Consider the following 19515-nt stretch of genomic DNA (forward strand, 5'->3'; position numbering starts at 1 on the left):
TCTGTCTTTCTGAGTCGAACTGAAATGCCATTGTTTGTGAGCATTCCACAGTAATAACCTGGATGCTGAAAGCCAGAACCTTTGTCCTCCCTGAACTCAGTCTGGGTGAAGCAGGGAGGGAAAGTCCCGGGCACAAGTGTCTGTCCTGAGAAGTACTTGTTGCCGAACAGGCACAGCCCTAAGAGGCTGCTGAAAGGCCCCTGTGAACACACCTCAGTGTGTTGGCTCACAAGTGGCCGGCCAGTCTGGATGTGGTTTTCATAAAGCCTTAATCCTGCGGTCAGGGATTTCCATCTCCTGCCGCTCGCTGCTTCCCCACAGGGCAGCTCGGGCCGTGTAGTTCTCCAACTCCGCCAGCAGGTGGGGCTGGAGAGGCGGTGTGCTCAGGGCTCCCGGTGCTCCGTGATGAGAAACGGGCATTACTTCGATCCCAGCGTGATTCACTTCCCGCAGCTGTCTTGGAACTTCCTGACATCTCCATACAACTCTGTCCGAGGTCATTCATGTCATTTAAACTGCAAGAGCTGGCGTATACAAGCACTGTATTTTCTGTCTGGTTGAGAGCAGCTTCCTTCAATGAATTGGTTTGTCATTTCTTTTTTTTCTTTGTGATTAGGGAATTAAATTGGTTAACTGCCTAATTCATATTGCAGTTAAGAACTCTGTGAAACGAGAGTAGTCTAAAAGTCCCTCTAGTTGAGACACACATGAAAATGTTCCCTGTCACTCTGTTTTTACAGCTAAAAAAATTTGTGTTTGCTTTGTTTTCTGCAGCTGTTTGATGCTGTCAACTGCCTGGCAAAAGAGAATGCCCGGTTGCTTGTGCTGGGCCGCAAACATATGCTGATCAACTCTTCAAATTGGAAAAGAGAGATTATGAAGGAGATGCAGAATAAGGCAGACTTCTTCTTTGCTGAAAATATGTAAGTTGAAGATAAATGGCTCAATATAATAGAAACCAACACCTGATTTATGTGCATTTTGCTCTAGTTTTTAGTACCATTACTAGTATCTCTATCTCTGTGAAAGAAACATATCCCTCACTATACTTGCTTCAAAAATACGTAAAAGGTGACTTTCATCACTTAGAATCATATTGACAGCTGTGTGGTTTATTAGGATTTATGGCTAATAAAACCACTGCCAAGAGCACAGTGCCTTGAACTTACAGAATTTCTGGTAGCATCAGTGTGCGGTTGTGGTCTGCTGCTGTGTGGGGCACACACTGTTGAGTTTTAGCAGTTCTGTTCCACATCACATGGTACTCTTAAACTTTGTGGCAGGAGATTATATTGTCCTATTATCAGATTGTGATGAGAGAAAAAAAGTGCTCTATGTAGCATGCAATTAATTTTTATTGCGCTCCAGTTTTTGGTGCCCTGTGGTAAGTAATTTTTTATTTTACCAGGGAACTAGAGTAGTGGTGGGAATTTTCAGTGTTGCTGATGAATAAATCTTGATCAGCATTTGAATCACTTCCTGCAACCACTTACTGCCGTGTGAATGATGACTGTCTTTTCCATTTGTTTTGTGAAGCTCTGAAGATGATGCCTTCTTGTTATATGCCACTCTCCGATCAGGCAAGCATTGCAAGTTTGTTACTAGAGACTTCCTCCGGGATCACAAGGCTTGTCTTCCCGACAGTCTGACACGTCATCTGTTCCGTAAGTGGCAGCGTGGACACCAGATAGTGTTCTTCCCTTCTGCAGAAGGAAGGAGTATGAAGTTTTTGGTAAGTTTTCCCGCTGCAGTCAGAAAACACACAGAGCATATTCACTGAAGATACATTATTTCAAACTCTGGATGCCAGAATATCATGGTTAAGTCTAAGAAATAGATTTGTTGCAATGTGCTCAAAACTCCCATATTAACTGAAAATTCACTGGATCCACAGAGCATGCCACAAACAAGAAAATTGTCAGAAAGCCAAGAAATACTACCTAAATGCTTACAGTGTAAATATAAATAAAAGTTTGTGTATACAAATCTTTCCAGTGCTGGAAACTCTGTAACCATTCCTGGCCTCATTAAAACCTGAGTGTCAATGTTTTAATTTATTTAAACTTTGAAATCCCTTATTCTCCTCTGCAGCAGTATTATAAAATATCATGCTTCTAATTTTACAATAGAAATTATTTCATCTTTATTTTAAAGAAGCAGAAAAATACAGGTATTTCAGTATTTACTGTAATAGTAATCTAGCATAGGTATAGTTTCATGAGGGAAAGCCCAGAACAGTCAGGTTTATAGTTAATATTCAGCTGCAGAAAATGCAGTAATGTAATGTTATGGCAGAATACTACTGTTATTGTCTAGGAGACATGTGTCCTTGTGAACAACACATTAACAGGATTGCAGCTGTTTTAAGATTTTTCTAGGGAAAAATTCATTGTGACATTCTACATGCAGTTTTTTGTCATCTGGTCTGTCTGGTTATTGCTGGCTTAAAGGAAAACTGCACCTATGCAGATTAATTTTCTTCCTTCTCTGGTTAAAATTGTAAAATAACATTCATAATTACAAACAGAGATAGCAGTCTGTAAGAATTACACAGCCTTTCATTCAGTGTTGCCATATATACATTTCTTCTTATGGAGCCATAATGAATGTTGGGTTACCTGGGGTGCACCTTGTTTCTTTCTTTTGTACAAAGGGACTACTAATTTTCACATCTGAATTCCCATATAAGTGATTTGGATGACTGATATTCCCAGTCATAGCTGTTTTCTAAGTTATTCTGGAAGCTACCACAGGAAAGTAGATTTCCAAGATTATACGTATGGAGTGATAGTATGTCCTGACAACCATAATTACCAACCAGTAATGTTTCTTCTGCATTTGTCTTATATATGTTGAATTAGTATACCTGTAACATAATAGAACAGAAAAATTGTTTATTCTATTTGTTCAACCAGATGCTTCTGAAAGTGTTAGTGATAAACCCTCTTCTTACATCTCCTTTTCTTACATCTCCTTGGGACAGAGCAAGTCAGCTCTGTAAAGAGAGAGACTGGGAGAACAAATACAAGATGTCATTAATGTCATTAAATCCTATGTTCAAGCCTATAAACTCCACATCCTGAGTAATTCCCATATGATTTCATTTAACTGAACAGAACAACAATCATTTTGCTATTTCTAGAAATTGAGTGCATTATGCTGAAATCATTAGTATCTGGTGCTGATGGAAGATAGAATTTATAATGACTCCTAGACCACAAAATACTGAAAGATAGTTTAGTTTTTTTTCCAGTACTAAAATTTAGAATTTGTTTTGTGTAAGAAAATAAAATGAGAGTTGTTAAGAGATAAAACTATGGAGACTTTTAAGGTAAGCATTGGAAGTCATAACTACCTGTAATTGATATTTTAGTAATATGTTGTATAAAGTCTAAAAAAAACCGTTTTTCCTCTGTTTTTTCCCAACAGCCTGCTTTCCATTATGACTGTGTGGTGCAGACTACAGGTGATACATGGCATATTCCCTATAAAGATGTTTTTGAGGAAAAATATTCATATCAAGTACCAAGAAAATGGCTCTGCATTCAACAGAAATGATGAAAAATGGAATTGGACAAGCTGAAGCTGCCTTTTTTTTTTTCGTAATCTCTGTTGCTGGCTAGGAGAACTCAGCAGGACAATTATGGGATTAATGTGTGAGGTGTGTAACTAAAGAAAATTCAGTGACTGCATTTTGACGAAATCATTCCTGCATACAACTGTTAACATCAGTGGGGCCCAGGGGGGATGAATTAGGTCCATTATTTCCATTTTTACAGGCAATTTTTGTGATTTGAATTAAAACTTGATTTTTCCTGTTGGATTTACAGCTTGGACATTTTTATCTTTTATTTTTCTCAAGCTTTTCATCTACACTGAAATGCATAAACTCTGTATGTTGAAGAAATTAAGCAGGACTTGCAAAGTACCTTCAAAGTTTGTGGGGCTGGCCTTGCAACAGAGTTGCACAATGTCTACCTCTGGTCAGTGAAGCTAAGGGGGACAGATGGTGCATTTATCATTAGCCAGACACACACAGACCCAATACTTCCTCTTGATCACATAGAATGCAAGAGGTTGGTTATAGCAATAGATAGCAATAATTTGTTTGGAAGAATAAGAAAACAACCAGTGGAATGGTCTGTGGCTCTTTCACACTCCTAAGTTTTCCGTTTCTGACAGGATTTGGAATCACTGCAATAATTTGCTTATGGAAATGCATGGATTTTTTAAAATTAAAATTGATAGCTAGAAATTCTTAAAGGCAATAATAGGATGAAACTGATTCTTTTACATTTCTATAAAATCTGTCCCAAGTTATAAAGCAAAAAAATAGTATAAATTACAGGAAAAGTGTTCTAAGTTATTTGTAAGCATATGTGTGGTAAACGTGTATGTTTATTGCACCTACAGCTTTAATGCAAACCTTTCTCCCCCAAAAACAGAAATGCCACATAAATCTCAGATGAAATATCCTGGATTTGTCACATTTGTCTTGTACAAAAATCGTCTGTTTGAAACTGAGATGAACCATGAAGATCTTTTTGTATAGAACTTCCAGTTCTGAGTTCTTGCAGGGCCCCATGACAAGCTCCCTCAGGACTCAGCATTCAAGCATGTTCCTTGCTATTTTTTTTCCAGGACAATCCTGGCACATGTTCTACTTCTGCTATCAGTTTGTAAACCAGCAGGTGTGATTTGCATACAGTCATGTCCTTCAGGTACAGAAAGTGTAGAGGAGCTGGGTGCCTCTTAAGGTAACATAAAACCTTGGCTTTAAATTCATCATATTGTTGGTAGTGTTCATCACAGACCCTTTCCTGACAGAACAGCTCCTATGAGTCCACTAGGGAAGGCAGAGAGATTGGATCTACTTCTCTCAATCCTCAATACTTTTAATTTGTCAGAAGATTGCTTTTACAATTCTTTAAGTCAGAGAACTGCCACATCTCCTTTAAAGTGGAAATACTGCTTTCAAACTAGGTGTCTGCTCCTATACAGGACTGCTTAGTTAGTAGCTACTGCTCTGTACGAGGCTGCCTCACCCTCTGTATGAAGTTCTGCATGGCATGAGCTGCTGTGAATCAGCGCTGTTACAGTCCTTGTTTGGTACTAGCTCTGATGGTCATGCAGCCCAAAGCAATGCAGAGCTGGGTCTTAAAAATTTGTTTTGGCTAGGTCAGAATTGGCATTGTTACACTCAGCTAGCACCATTGCACAAGTACTGGAACCTGTGTGGGAATGGGGTTCAAATGTCAGGGTGCAGAAGCTGGGTCCCTGCAGCAGCTCTGCCTTAGGTCAGCCCTAGCTGAGCAGAAACTTCACCTTCAGGATATCCATTTCATTGCCAGACATGTTCATCTGTTAAAGTTTGTATTTTACCTCAACCTGGTCATTAACAGACATGCATAATATCCATATGTAACTGTAATAAATGCATCCTCTACTTCCTTTTTACTGAGGACATGTCCCTAATCAATCACATGGGTTTCACCTCAAAAACTGTTTGTACAAAGATACTGTAATGCCTCCTAAATAATAACACTTCCTAAATACACATTACTAGTATATTTAGGGAATGATGGAACGGAATACGGAATATACAATTGGAAGGTGTTACAACATTGGTGTCAGACTTGTGACTTCTTTTTTCTATGTTTGCTGATAATACACTTCTCTATAGATCCTTGCAGGGAATTAATGGCCTCTCTGGAACCAGAGGGGAAATATTAGTGATGAACATACAGACTTTATCAGCTGTATACCTGTTACATACATGCACATGTTATCCAGAGGCTCAGTTCTGACTGAGGTTAATTGTTTTAATTTTATTTAAGACTCTGTGAAATAACATTTTTGTGTTGCTCGAAGTCTTCAAATTTCAGATCACTGAAATATGGCATTTCAAGATAACAATGAATATGAGGATTTGCTTCTAAGTATCTAAAAGGAATTCTGAGGGTTTCACTGGCAATAAAAATTAATGTGAGAGCCAAACCAAAGCCAATAGCTAATAGCAGATCTATTTGACAGCTACTGCTGTTTATATAGTGGTACAGTAAAAATTCAAGGTAATTTATTACACATGGGTTCATGCTGAATGCCAGAAAGGCAACTCTTCCAAACAGCACAGCAATTGGTACCCCCAGATAGACACTGACTGCCATTTACTACCATACTGAGTGAGAACAGGAATCAGAAGGAATGTGCCCTTAGCTTAGCTTGCTGTGTGCCATGGAGACAGAGACACACTGGCAAAATAGAGTTGAGAAGGACTGAACTGATTCAGCCTGCACTCCAGCTGTTATCACCTCAAAGACTCCCCACTTACTGCTTACCGTGTTAAAAAGATGACTGTGAGAACAGCTTTCCTCACGATCCTACAACACAGAATTTGACTGCATATGGTTGATCAGAAGTGATTAATGTTAAACCACAACCATGTGATTGCTCTTCTGAAACAATGCTGTACTCTGGAAGCTATGTCCTGAAAGTAGCATGACTTCCACTCCATCGTGTCCATGGTATTGAGCAACTATTACTCTTTCCTTTATCCAATTAAAATATTGAGTCTTTTATTCCAAACTTAAGGATTTTCTTGATTACTATTTGGCAATCAAGCTGAATGCTTGATACTTACTTCCATTTTCTCATCCCCTTTTTCTCAAGGGAAAAAAAAATCATTCTAGAGAATAAAAGCTTTGTAGATGGAAGAACTGTAAAGGTAGGGATCATCACCTTGGAGAAACTAGTCTTAAGAGACAGAGGTCATAAGAATCACAAGTGTTCTGGAGGGAATGCCTAGGGATCCATTCTTGGCTCTGTCAGTACAAAAAGCATCAAATGGTACTGGCAGATAGCAGGTTCAGATAAAAGGTGAGGTTTCAGACAAAACCACACAACATGTTGTTACACTGAGCAACTCTTTGCCATGGCATGTCTTGGATTCAAGAAGTTCACGGGGGTTCAAGGGGAGACCAGCAAGGGTTACTAAATAAACAGACACTATCCCTGCCTTGGGAAGTCCCTCCAGATGGTTGGAAACTGGGAGAGGATTCAGGGAGTGTACCATTGAAGGATCTCTCTAATCTGAATACCTTGGGTATCCCCCCTTTGGCCACATTTGGAGACGCAGAATTGGATAAGACGGGCTCCGTGTCTGACCCAGCGGACATAGTCATACATTTTCACATTCTCCGTGTTCCAGTGCTTGCATTACACCTTTGAACGTTTCATGTCTGCCCACAAAGTCCTTCCCTAATGAAAGGGACCAACTCTGAGTCTTGTAATACATAGTGGGATATTATTCTCCCATAGTATTAATAAACAAAGAGAAGTATTTTGAAAAATTTGAGAATGCAGACTTTTAATGTGTGGCATACACAAAATCCACCTTTTATCTGTTATTTCAACAAAGAATAAACTCACCTAATAATTTTTAAATAGAGGTGTGGATACCAGAACGAAACTTTTCCAACTCTTTAAATGAGCAACTTTAAAAAAATGCCTTCCCACAAAGAGTAGGGGAATTCCAAGATGTTGAAAGGCAAAAAGAGCATACATTCACGAGTTTAAATTTGGGGAATTTCCCTTTGCACTGGACACCGACAAAAAGTCTTTTAAACATCGCATTATAACGCAGCTGCGGCAACAACTACCTATGAATATCTCAAACAAGTTTTTTTTTAAGTATTCGCTTTAAAGTCATTCTCATTGAAGAGGACACGTGGAAATACTTAGTTTGGAACTTTAGGAGGGGTTTTGTTTTCTTTTATCCAGTGTTGATGGATGCCGCGATGATACTTTTATTCCGTTTCCTGCTGTTTCCGTGCGCATTCCCTGAGGCACGTCCGACGGGCTTTCAGGTTTCCATGAATCAGAAGCACCCCCGCGGAGCCGGAGAGCCGCAACCCGCTGCTGACCCAGCTCCGCACTCCGCCCGCCACGGGCGGGACGGGCCGCGCCGCGGCGGCCGCGGGGCTCGGGCATGCGCAGCGCCGGGGCCGGAGCGTGACGGTGCGGAAGCGGCGCGCGCCTCCGCGCCTGCGCGGGGTGGGCGCGTGACCCGGAAGCGCTCCGGCGGTGCCTGCGGCTGCGGCGGGGCCCTGCACGCGGACAGCTCCCCCCGGCCGCGCGCCGCTCCCGCGCCGCTCCCGCCATGTCCCGCGGCTCCAGCGCCGGGTTCGACCGGCACATCACCATCTTCTCGCCCGAGGGCCGCCTCTACCAAGTCGGTGCGTGTCCGGGCCCGCGGGGCCGCCGCCGAATTGCCCCGTCACGGGCCCGGCCTGCCCGCGCCCCGGCCCGCGCCCCCGCCGCTCCCCGCCGAGCGGGGCTGTGGCCGGCTCGGGAAAGCTCCGCCGAGCCCGGCAGCCTGTGCGGAGGGGGGAGACGCGGCGCCTCCCGTGGCTCGGGAGTCTCGGTTCCCACCTGGCCTGGTCCCGCGGTGTGTGGGAGAAGCCTGGTGGGAGCGTGGAGCAGCGGCGGTCCCGGTCGTGCCGGCGTGGGGCCCGGGGAAGGGGTCCTCGCATGAGATGAGGAAAACTTAGAGCCGTGGTGGGCTCCCTCAAGTGTCCCCCGCCACGGGGAGCGACCTCCTCTGAGTCCTCGGTGTTTGATTTCAGATGCTTGGAGACCAAACTTGCAGCTATCCAGAGGCGTTTATTCCCCCTTACGCGTTTCTTTCAGTGAATCTTGCCAGGCCTCGGAGCGCTGTGTTTTGGGATCTGGGAACTATGATAGCTGTTTGAAATGGGATTTGAACTGCCTCAAACCCTGCATGCCAGAGTGACAAAGTCAGTTCTTGGATGTAACTCATGCGCTTTCTTGTTAGACCTGAATGCCGTGTCTTCTGTCCATTGTGGCCTGTGAGATAGCAGCAAGCATCCTTTGTTTTCAGGTTCCTTGGAAAAATCTGAAGCCAAGCTTCAGCTCCTTCTGTAGGCCTCTGATTCTGTTATTCCTATTTTTGCAGTGCACCAGGTTGTACGGAAGCACATCCTGGTGGTCCTTGTGTAGAATGCTTGATGACAGCACAGTTCAGCTCACAGTCTGGCAGGACAGTAGTTTGAGAGTGTTTCTGGAGGATCCTCACAACAGGGACAGATAAACTGTTTTGCAGCATCATCCAGATGCTGTCTTCTCCAGGAAAGGAGAGATCTTTTTTGCTGGGACCGGATTGCATGAATTGCCCGTGGCAGCCATATAGTTTTTTTGTGACTGCCCTTGAGTTTTTCTCAGGAAGAAGCCTGTGTGGATTAGGCCTCATGGACAGGTGGCCCAGTCTCGAGCAGTCCTTTCTGCAAGGAAGAATTAGGAAAGTGCCTGTGTGTAGGTGTCTGTACACAGACAGAAAGTTACCTGTACTAGATAACCTGCATATGGGTGCTGTCATATATCTGGAGCATGTATAATGCTTGCAAGCAGCTTGCATGGTGAGCCTTATACATAGGGGTGGTAGGGACAGCCCTTCCTCACACAGGGTGTCAGTGGTTCTGTCACAGAAGAGGCCAGGTCTCCAACCTTCCGCTGCCATTAAAACAGGCTGGTTGGTCTGCATCACTTTTCACTGTCTCTGTCACTGTACTACTTGTTGGGAATGGTTTCTGCATTCTGTAGCAGAGAGGAAACCAAGCCTTGGCTTTCTGCCTCTGGGATATATTTAGCCATTAGGTTAATGTATGAGAAGTGTGTAGTACCTCCATACCTCATAATAGTGTCGTAGAAACAAGTATCTGCATGTGTATTTGAGAGCTTCTGCACACAGTCTGAAGCTGTCTTAAAGCTATTTTAAGTACCTATGTGCTATAGGAAGAAAAATATGTAGATGTGCATAGTTAACTTCAAGCAAGAATGAGCTCACTTTGCCTGCAGCCAGGCTGGTAACTCGGACTTGGTGGCACATGGGTGTTGCTGTTTCCCAGCATCTAGCCTCAGGCAGAAATCTCATGTTTGCTTGCAATCAGATGTCCAGATCTAGGTGGTTTTGTTTTATCTTTGTCCCTGTGCTGGATTAAGATTAGCTGGGGGCTCTCAAGGATGAGCATGGACATGTGCTGCTTTAAGACTGCCTTAAAACTTGAGGCAATTCTGGAATTTCTGGAATTTGGCAGTATGGGAACAGAGATTTCCAGCATAGTGATATTGGACTGAAATGCCTATACTTTGTCTTAGGTCTGTCTTCTGCTTTCAAAGCTCAGAAAACTCATGTGCATTTGAAGTGATCTCATATTAGAAAACTTAACAGTTATTTCACATTACTGTGGTTAAAATCCCTCAGAGCATCAGTGTTCTCCTGCTACCTGTTAGTTTCTATTTTCAAAGGTGATGTTTCTTCTAAGTGGAGTTTTGGGAGGTGAAGAAAATTCCTGCAGTCAAATTTCTGACTGTTGTGATGTATTCAGGGAACTGCAAGGGGCTGCTGTTTTGAGAGAGATTGTCTGCAGTGCTACTGAAATACTTACATAGCAGTAAACAGACTTAAAACAGCAGTAGCAACTTGGACTTGTTACATTGTAAGAGCCACTTCACCTTTTGGCATGTTTCTTTGAAAACGAGGTGATAATAGTGCCTAATGGCCAGAAGGGACTGCAGTTTAGCAAGCCTGGTTGTTGATGGTTGCAAGCAAAAACTAGTTTGTGAGGGCACCTATTCCTGCTGCCACCTAAGTGTCACAGAACCACAGAATGGCTGAGATTAGGACGGACCTCTGGAGATTAGCAGGCCCCAAGCCCCTGCCCAAGGAGGCCCACCCAGAGCTGGATGCCCAGGACTGCATCCAGATGGGTTGTGAGTAGTACAGGCAACCTGTGCCAGTGCTCAGTCACCATCACAGTAAAAACATATTTTCAGGTGTTTAGGTGGACCCTCCTGTGTTGCAGTTTGTTCCAATCACCTCTGAATCGATCCTGTCACTGGGCATCACTGAAAAAAGGCTGGCTCTGTCCATGTGCTTTACACCCTCCCTTCAGGTGTTTGTACAGACAAACAGACAAGTGCTGCAAAGCCCAGGCTTGGGGCTTCAAGCATGACCAGTTTGTGGGCAGTGCTGGCTCATGCCTCACTGGGTTTTGTGCTTTGCTGTAGTCTGGCGCTGACCATCCCAGGTGAGCGGAGTTCTACAGAGGGAAAGGGAGAACATCCTTTATGGCACATTTGGGTAACCAGTAAATGCTCTGGTGTCTGAGAGTAGTAAATACTGTGCCATAAATACAGAACAATGAGCCCTTCCTTAACACTGACTCAGCAGATTGAATATTAAGATGAAAGATTTGACTTTTTTTCATCTTCAGATTATTACTCTTCTGTTGTGCAATCCCTTCCATAGATCTGAGTGCAGCTTTGAAAACAGACAAGTTTCTTGCTCCCATTATTTTAAGATAGTTTTAGCAATTTGCTATGCTGTTTGTAGACATGTTCTAAATTCTGGGTTCACATGCATAGCTAACAAAAAAATTCACCGACTTTTAGCTGCTGTTTGAAACTTGCCACTCACTTACTTAGGAAGTTCTGAATGTTTATCAAATGTTGCCAGACAAACAGTTTTTAAAGTTGTTGTTCCTAAGGCTTTTGAAGTCATTAATCAAGGGAAATTTTTTTCATGGATCATTTCATGATCATTACCTCAGTGTTTGCTTCTTAATCCATTGTACTTACATGAATAAAACACTGTTTAGTTGGCATCTGTGTAGCTTTCATTATAAAAAGCAAATAAAAGCATTGCAGTGTTTGAATGTCAAGTCAGAAAATATGATAGTAAGGTTAAAACCTGTCTCCTTTGCCTCCTGTGTTATCATATCAGTTTCCATCTATATCAGTAGATTAGAAGAGAAGTTTATATCCTTTAAAATACTAAACTCCATGTCAAAAATTCTGTAAGAATTTATGCTTACTGTACATTAAGGTTAGACAATTTTGATCAAGTTCAGAATAGCCTTTTTGTTCTAAAAGTTATTCTGTTATTGTTAAGCTTGAACTGAACAAAAAATCAAATTATAAGAAACATTTGAAGGAAGCAGTGGCAGTGGTTTTGTGAAGAGAGTCAATGCACATTGTACTAAAGACCGTAAGGATACAAAGTATTGCACAAGTATTAAAGTATTAAAAAGGCCATAAGTTGGCGAGATTCATGTGTTGGGGGAAGGTGTGTCAGAGTTTATTATACTAGTGTCTCTGACACAAGTTTTTTACTAACATTTATATATTTTTCTAGAATATGCGTTTAAGGCCATAAACCAAGGTGGACTTACATCTGTAGCTGTTCGTGGGAAAGATTCTGCAGTAATTGTAACACAGAAGAAAGTACCTGTAAGTAGTCTGTTTTTGAGGGGAAGTCTGGAAGGAGAGGAAAAAAAAGGTGGGGGTGAGACTCAGCAATACTGATATTATACTTATTAGCACTGACATATAGCTGTTTGAACTGGATATCTAATTATCATTCTGCTTTTTACAAGTTCTAGCTCCATGTAGTGCTCAACTGTACATTTTCTCACGAAGTACTGCAATATTGCTCTTCTCTGTAGTTGTTGAAGGGGTAAAGCTAAAATAGAAGTTGCTCCTGCTGAATTGAGCGTGCATTCATTGCTCTGGCTTGTAAGCGCTGAGCTGTTCATAACCAGTTCCCTGATTTCTTTAATTCCTGCTGAGCAAATGTTATACCAATAGCATGTAGAACAGGTTTTAATGAGTGTTTCAGCTCAGTGATGATGTACTGTTGATAAAGTGGGGAAATTCTTTTATGTTTGAAGGCCAGCATGCAATAAGAGAGCAAGCTTTTGTATGTGGGTTCTCAAAGTTTCTTCAGAGAGAAGAGGACTGTGTTGTTGATCATGTTCTTGATTTTATCCTTCTCCAGATACTGTGGTTTTAATCTTCCCCATTCTCCAATGTCTTCCCCATTCTCATGTCTACAGCAGTAAAAAGTGGAAAGCCTGAAAGACAGTTTTTAGCTGCTATGGGTCCTTTTGGGCCTTTCTGTAAAAAACAGAGCATTCAGAGTTTGTCTTGGGGGTATTTTTCTTGTTTTTTTTTTCTTTTTTGTCTTTTTTCTTTTTACTTCAAGGACAGTGTTTGCTATTACATTATTTCTGTTTCCTCTTTAGGACAAGTTATTGGATTCCAGCACAGTGACTCATTTATTCAAGATTACTGAAAATATTGGCTGTGTGATGACAGGAATGACAGGTATTTAATTCACCATCTTTTTTAAGTATCTAAAATATGTCAGATTTTTTATGTAGTTTACCAGCGTTACATCATATAAAATAAATAAGTGCTCTAGGAGATTTGTTCCACTCAGTCTGGTTTTGGAGAATTTACCTACTTCTAATGGATATATTTAAAGACAATGTAAAGTTGGACCTGGAATTTATATTCTCAGGCAATGCTAGAAATAAACATGGTACATGTTCAGTGAAATTAATATTAGTTCTTTCTGTCTAGCTGACAGCAGATCCCAGGTGCAGAGAGCCCGCTATGAGGCTGCTAACTGGAAGTACAAGTATGGATATGACATCCCTGTGGATATGCTGTGTAAAAGGATTGCAGATATTTCTCAGGTCTATACACAGAATGCTGAAATGAGGCCCCTTGGTTGCTGTAAGTATAGTGTATGAAAATCATCTTTTCTGTTTCTTGTCTAAGTTTGCAAATTTGTATATAAGAAATTCTCACCCATTTTCAAAATGAATAACTGAGGGAGTAAGAGGGCTGAACAGGTGAATGAGAAAGCAGTGTTTTAAGTCTTGAATTGGAGCAATGATGTTACCATTGACTCAGCATTTGAGATGATGTAGCCTCTCTGATACTATTTCACATTAGTCTTTGGGGACTGATCTGTTCACACTGCAGTGATGTCTGTGAGCGGGAGATGATCTTTATAACCCTGTCTGTGGTGGTTTGACCCTGGATGGATGCCAAGTGTCTGCCAAAGCCTCTCCATCGCTCTCTTCCTCAGCTGGACATGGAAGAGAAAAAATACCATGAAAGGCTTGTGGGTCAAGATAAGGGCAAGGAGGAATCACTCACCAATTACCACCATGGGCAAAACAGACTTGCCTTGGGGAAATTAATTGAATTTATTAACAAGCAAATAAAAATAGGATACTGAGCAGTAAAACCGGATCTTCAAAACAACTTCCTGCTGCCTCCTTCGCAGGTTTAACTTTTTTCCTGATTGTCTAGCTCTCCCACAGTAGCACAGGGAGATGGGAATGGGGTCTGTGGTCAGTTTGTAGCACATTGTTTCTGCTGCTACTTCCTCCTCAGAGGGAGGACTCCTCACACTCTTCCCCTGCTCCAATGTGTCTCCCACGGGAGACAGTCCTCCATGAACTTCTCCAAAGCGAGTCCTTCCCATAGGCTGCAGTTGTGTTTTCAGACTGCTCCAGGAAGGAGTCCACCTTACGTGGGGTGCAGTCCTTCAGGAACAGGCTGCTCCAATGTGGGCTCCTTTCTCCACAGCACCACACAGGTTTCACATGGGGCCACAGCCTCCTTCAGGCATCCACGTGCTCCAGCATGGGCTCCTCCAGGGGCTGCAGGTGCATGTATCTCCACCATGGATGTCTATAGGCTTCAGGGGCAGAGCTGCCTCACCATGGTCTTCTCCACAGGCTGCAGGGGAATCTCAGCTCTGGCGGTTCCTTCCCTCCTTCATTTGCCTCAGTGTCTGCAGAGTTGTTCCTTTCACATGTTCTCACTCCTCTCTTCTTTGTCTGCAATCTCCTTCTTTTTTATTTCTTAAATACATTATCCCGGAGGCACTACCACCATTGTGGATGTGCTTAGCCTCAGCCAGCGGCAGGTTGGCCTTGGAGCCAGCTGGCTTTGGCTCCTTTGGACATAGGGGAAGCTTCTGGCAGCTTCTCACAGAAGCCAGCCCTGTAGTCCTCTCACTACCAAGACCTTGCCATGCAAGCCCAATACATTGGGTAAACATCACTGTTAAAAGAGAGATGCAGAGTGCAATTATCCTTGTGCAGGTTTTGTGACTTTTTTATCTAAGTAGTATGTATAGGACAGATCTGCATAATTTTTGATCCTAACTTAGCCATCATATATATAATGTAGAGAAAAAGTGCCTAAAAATATTTCCCTTGCAAATATTTCTACATGTCTAGTTTTATAGCAAGCTTAAAAAAAAGTTGTGTGTTGAGTCATTTTTTGTAGGTATTCCTGGTCATCTGTGTGTTCTGCGGTTGGTTCTGAGTTGTTTTTTCTCTTATGTTTGGCTGTAAGCAAATTATAACTGTGCTGTTAGGCTGTTCAGGAACTGAGGTAAAAGACTTAACAGGTTTCCTCAATTACTTTTTCATTAAACATTCTGTCTGGGTTTCTTTTTGGTTGGTTGGATTTTGGTGATTTTTTTTTTTTTCCTTTTAAGGAGAATAGTTTCAGAATTGATGAATCACTTCTTGTAATTGTAGTAGGCACTAAGACTTGTGACTAAAGAAGCAACATTCAGGGTTACACCACAGTTTCCATGATGGGGCAATTTTCCTATGCTTGTGTGCTTGTAGTTTTCAGGAAGGATTGCTTTTTTCTTCCCATGGCATTTCCCATGCCTTGATACTACTGGAAATTTATTTTTTAAAATACATGAATAAAAATATATTTTTCTAAACTTCCCTTATCCTTTTTTGAAAATATGAGGGGATTTTTTTTCTATTGTATTGCTGCTCAGAAGTTTATCAGCTCTAACTACTAGTTAAAAGCTACATTACTTTGTTCTGTTTTGGGTTTTCATTGCAAGTATTGCTTTTGACTTATTTTTTTAATATGCATATTGAGACAATGCAGCTGTAAATCAAGAAGTGAGGGTGAACATAGGTGCATCTTAGTGACGTGGTCAGTTTGTGTTACTTGAAAACTATCCAGCCTCCAAACACTTAGTCAGATGGTCTTCAAAGACTCAGTTATGTCCTGATGTTTCCAGTTTTCATTTCAGATTTTTTTAATTTAAAGAGGAAAAGGTATGCAATGCAGTGTTTTTCAGGATTACAAACAAGAAAGATAAATTTGGTCTTTTAATATTTCTATTAGTTTCAGCATGTTTGTGAAGTTGCTTTCTAGAAAAAGACATGGTAATAGAACTATTGTTTACACTTTTGTGTCATATAACACAATGTGATGTGAGCTGTGGCTGGGTAAACTTTGTATCAGGATTAAACTGTTGTATTCCCTGACTTTGTGGTTCTCTACACACTGAGCATGGCAAAAACATTTGTATGTTTAGTGAATAGCCTTCTTTGGGAATGACAAAAACACAGTGTCTGCTAAAAGGAGTTGCACACCTGGTAATGTGATGCTGGTAAGAAAAGGCAAATTAGAGATAAAAAGGAAATCACAGCTCCAGGTACGGGACTGATTCCCAAAGATGAACTGCTGTGCCTGCATGTTTTTTCGCAGAGAGCGGTATCCATTCTGTTCTTCAGTTGAATTAAATTGCTGAAGTTGGGGAAATAAATAAATTAACAAATTTTCTCTTCAAGGTATGATTTTGATTGGTATTGATGAAGAACATGGCCCTCAGGTATACAAGTGTGATCCAGCAGGTTACTATTGTGGATTCAAGGCCACAGCTGCAGGAGTTAAACAGACAGAGTCAACCAGCTTTCTTGAAAAGAAAGTAAAGAAGAAATTTGACTGGACATATGAACAAACAGTAGAGGTAGGCCAGCAGAAGGAAATGAAAATTTGTTAAAAGTATTTTTAATGAATATGCTGCATGTAGGCTTGCAATGTAGAGAAATGCAGTTAGGCATTTCCTCTTTTCCTACAGTTCTGTATTGCTGCCAGAGCAAATATAGCTATTCCGACCAGAAAATCGCTTGAAAGTATTCTCCAAGTGTTTGAATAGTCATCGAATGTGCTTTTTTTGCTTTAGGTTAGATGAAGCAGATTCTATAATTGTAGCACTCCCACTATAGCTAGTGTTTGGTTACTACAGTGCTTGATTTTGAGGATACCAGTATGACTTAACTTCTAGTAACATTTAAAACAATCTTAGAAGGCATTTCAGACAGTATCTTTGCATGATAAAATGATTTGGTTTCATTGTGTTTTTTCTGCTATGAAAACATGTCCCTTTGCTTTTTGTAGATAGGGCCTTTTAGGGAAAGGGCTGGAGAGGGACTGTATTCTGTAGCAAGGGGAAACTATTTGGAACTTCTAAGCTGAGATTTTGAAGTGAAAGGAAATAACTTTAAACCAGAAGGAAGGGTAGTTGTTAATGCTATGTCTATTAAGAAAAAAAAGCCTTAGTGCTTTCTTTTTAATGATAGGGGGTTTTGTCATCTTTCAGACAGCAATAACATGCCTGTCTACTGTACTATCCATTGATTTCAAACCTTCAGAAATAGAAGTTGGTGTAGTCACAGTGGAAAATCCTAAGTTCAGGTAAGTGGTCAGTGTTGATAAAATTTGTTGTGTTTCTCTGGTTGTGTGCAATTAGTTTTACCTTCTTATGTAACTGTAAATTGAGAAAAAGAGATAAATTTCAGAGGTTGAAATTTTGAAGGGTTTTTCACTTGTACCTCTTCAAAATGTGTAGGGGTGGAAAACATTGTCTAAAAAAACCCCCACAGTTTTAAAATGTGTGACATGGGTAAAGGATTTAGTAGAGAAAAGTGTTCTCTTTCATTTCTTAAAAGGATATTGTTTCCTCTGGTGATTGAAATATAGTTACATCTGGTGTAGAAGTGTTTTCATGCTTCGAAGCATAAAAATTGTTCGTAGTATTGGTATCTGGAGTCCACTCCCAAATCATAGTAATGCTAACTAATGCAGTAAAGTCTGGTTTATATTATGGAATATTTACAAGTCACTTAAATTCTTTAATCCTTTTCTAAATTGAATCTTTAAATTATTCTTGCTCATCTTTTAATTGCTAGCATTTCTGAACATCTAAAATGTAGTCAGTAGATCATGGATTTGTATGGTTTGAAATACTGTATTTAAATTTGGTAAGATTAAAAGATCATGGATTTAAAAAATCACTAGTGACTTGAAAATGGCTGAACTATTTACTTTCTGAGTATGCTGCATTCCCATCTAGCATGAAAGCAAGGCACCTGCTATTTCTTCACTCCTCCATTATTGCCTGCAGTGCACTGTGTGCACCAAAATTGCTTGGTCAGTGTATCAAGATACCTGGAAGGCTTCCTGCTGAGGGCAGGAAGGCTTCACATGGGATACAGTGTACTTGGCAGCCTTCTCACAACACAGTCTATAGCTGCAGAAGTATGAATTAAATGTGGGAGAAAAAGTTTTGGGGATTTTTTATAATGTAAAAGAACCCTCCAAGTTTGGCTTACCTAAAATTTAGGTAAGTCTGGCTTGCTGCAGAGGGATTCAGTTATTTCTGCTTTAGTCTTTTATTGGTTTTTTTTTTGTTTTTTGTTTTTTGGTTTTTTTTAAGAAAGAGAGGAACAGTTAAATGGGGGACAGAGTCCTCTGTTAGTGTAGTCTAACTGCTTGGTAAGTGGGGATTGAAGAGAGGCTTCAAGCATTTGGGGTCCACAGGTTCAATCTTTTAAGTGCTTCCTTCCTAACGTTTTTAAGGTTGACACGGTGGTGATGGCTGGTTTTGCATTTGGTGGTGTGTGCTGAGGACAACAGAACAGCTCAGTGTTTGTGAGAAAGCACACAGGAGCTGCATGACCCCTTTACTACTGCCACTCAAGGGTCAAGTGCTACCTTCTCACTAGGTCTCAACTTGCAAATGCATTACTCACAAAGAATTACTTGTTCATTTTCTATCATTTGTTACCTCCTTAATCTCTAGTGCCTTTGATTCTTCCTTTATTTTTGAAAAGAATCGGAATGTCAGCCTGTGGCCCTGGCAGCAGGGCTTTAAAGGGCAGAAAGATGCATTGCTGTAAAACTTATTTGTATAGATATTAGGTTGTAATATTGGAGCTTAAGGGAAAAAATCATTTAAGCTATTCAAGATTTCTTTTTGTTCTTTCAGGATCCTTACAGAAGCAGAGATTGATGTGCACCTTGTAGCTCTGGCAGAGAGAGACTAATTAGCGTTCCTGTTTCCATTGTCTGTGCTTCTGGCCAGGATGTTTGGTGAAAAGAAAACATTTAATAATGGTTTTAGATTATGGGTGGAAAACAGTGTTCGCTATATGATGTATTTTACTCTGTACAAATAAAACAGAGGTTTTTGAAATTCTTGGTGTCTTCTTTTAATGTTATTTTTTAAACTTCCAATTCTATGAAATTGTCATAAAAATGCTTGATGACTTTTAGTGTTTCTGCGATACTTGCTTGCCTTTTAATTGTATTTTTAAAGAAATTTTATACTCTGATCTGTATTTTTCATCTGAGCTATTTGGCTCCTCATGTAGAATTAATATCAGTTTTTGTGGTGTGTGTGTCTTGAGATAATTCTTCCATTCACATTCATTCTCTCCATGGCCTGATGTTGAAAGCCTTACAACATTACTGGTTTAATTGCAGGGAGGTTAGGAAGACCTTACTTGCTCAGGTTTATATGAGGATATTAGT

The 19515-nt window shown here is 40.9% G+C and overlaps 2 protein-coding genes across 2 annotated transcripts in view; both read left to right on the forward strand.

The window, feature by feature from the left end:
- Positions 1-3927, forward strand: part of PRORP (protein only RNase P catalytic subunit) — a 41518-nt gene extending 37591 nt beyond the window's left edge. The window contains exons 6-8 of the mRNA XM_082283925.1: positions 775-923; positions 1537-1732; positions 3430-3927. Of these exons, the coding sequence (XP_082140051.1) occupies positions 775-923; positions 1537-1732; positions 3430-3558 (474 nt within the window). The 3' untranslated portion in view covers positions 3559-3927. The remainder of the gene's footprint in view (positions 1-774; positions 924-1536; positions 1733-3429) is intronic.
- A 4132-nt stretch (positions 3928-8059) lies between these two features.
- Positions 8060-19177, forward strand: PSMA6 (proteasome 20S subunit alpha 6). The gene is made up of 7 exons (XM_082282997.1): positions 8060-8234; positions 12212-12306; positions 13101-13182; positions 13441-13596; positions 16491-16669; positions 17303-17397; positions 18971-19177. The coding sequence occupies exons 1-7, from the start codon at positions 8159-8161 to the stop codon at positions 19026-19028; spliced, it is 741 nt and encodes a 246-aa protein (XP_082139123.1). The 5' UTR covers positions 8060-8158; the 3' UTR covers positions 19029-19177.
- Positions 19178-19515: the final 338 nt, after the last annotated feature.

Source organism: Coloeus monedula, assembly GCF_965178545.1.
Source record: "Coloeus monedula genome assembly, chromosome: 6".
NCBI classification, from domain to species: Eukaryota; Metazoa; Chordata; class Aves; order Passeriformes; family Corvidae; genus Coloeus; species Coloeus monedula.

What these genes read in the sequence shown, in the direction of transcription:
- PSMA6 (XM_082282997.1), top strand. Translation starts at nt 8,159, where the DNA reads ATGTCCCGCGGCTCCAGCGCCGGGTTCGACCGGCACATCACCATCTTC. An exon ending in AATGAGGCCCCTTGGTTGCT is followed by an intron (nt 13,597 to 16,490) that starts GTAAGTATAGTG and finishes TTTCTCTTCAAG; the next exon opens with GTATGATTTTGATTGGTATT. An exon ending in CATATGAACAAACAGTAGAG is followed by an intron (nt 16,670 to 17,302) that starts GTAGGCCAGCAG and finishes GTCATCTTTCAG; the next exon opens with ACAGCAATAACATGCCTGTC.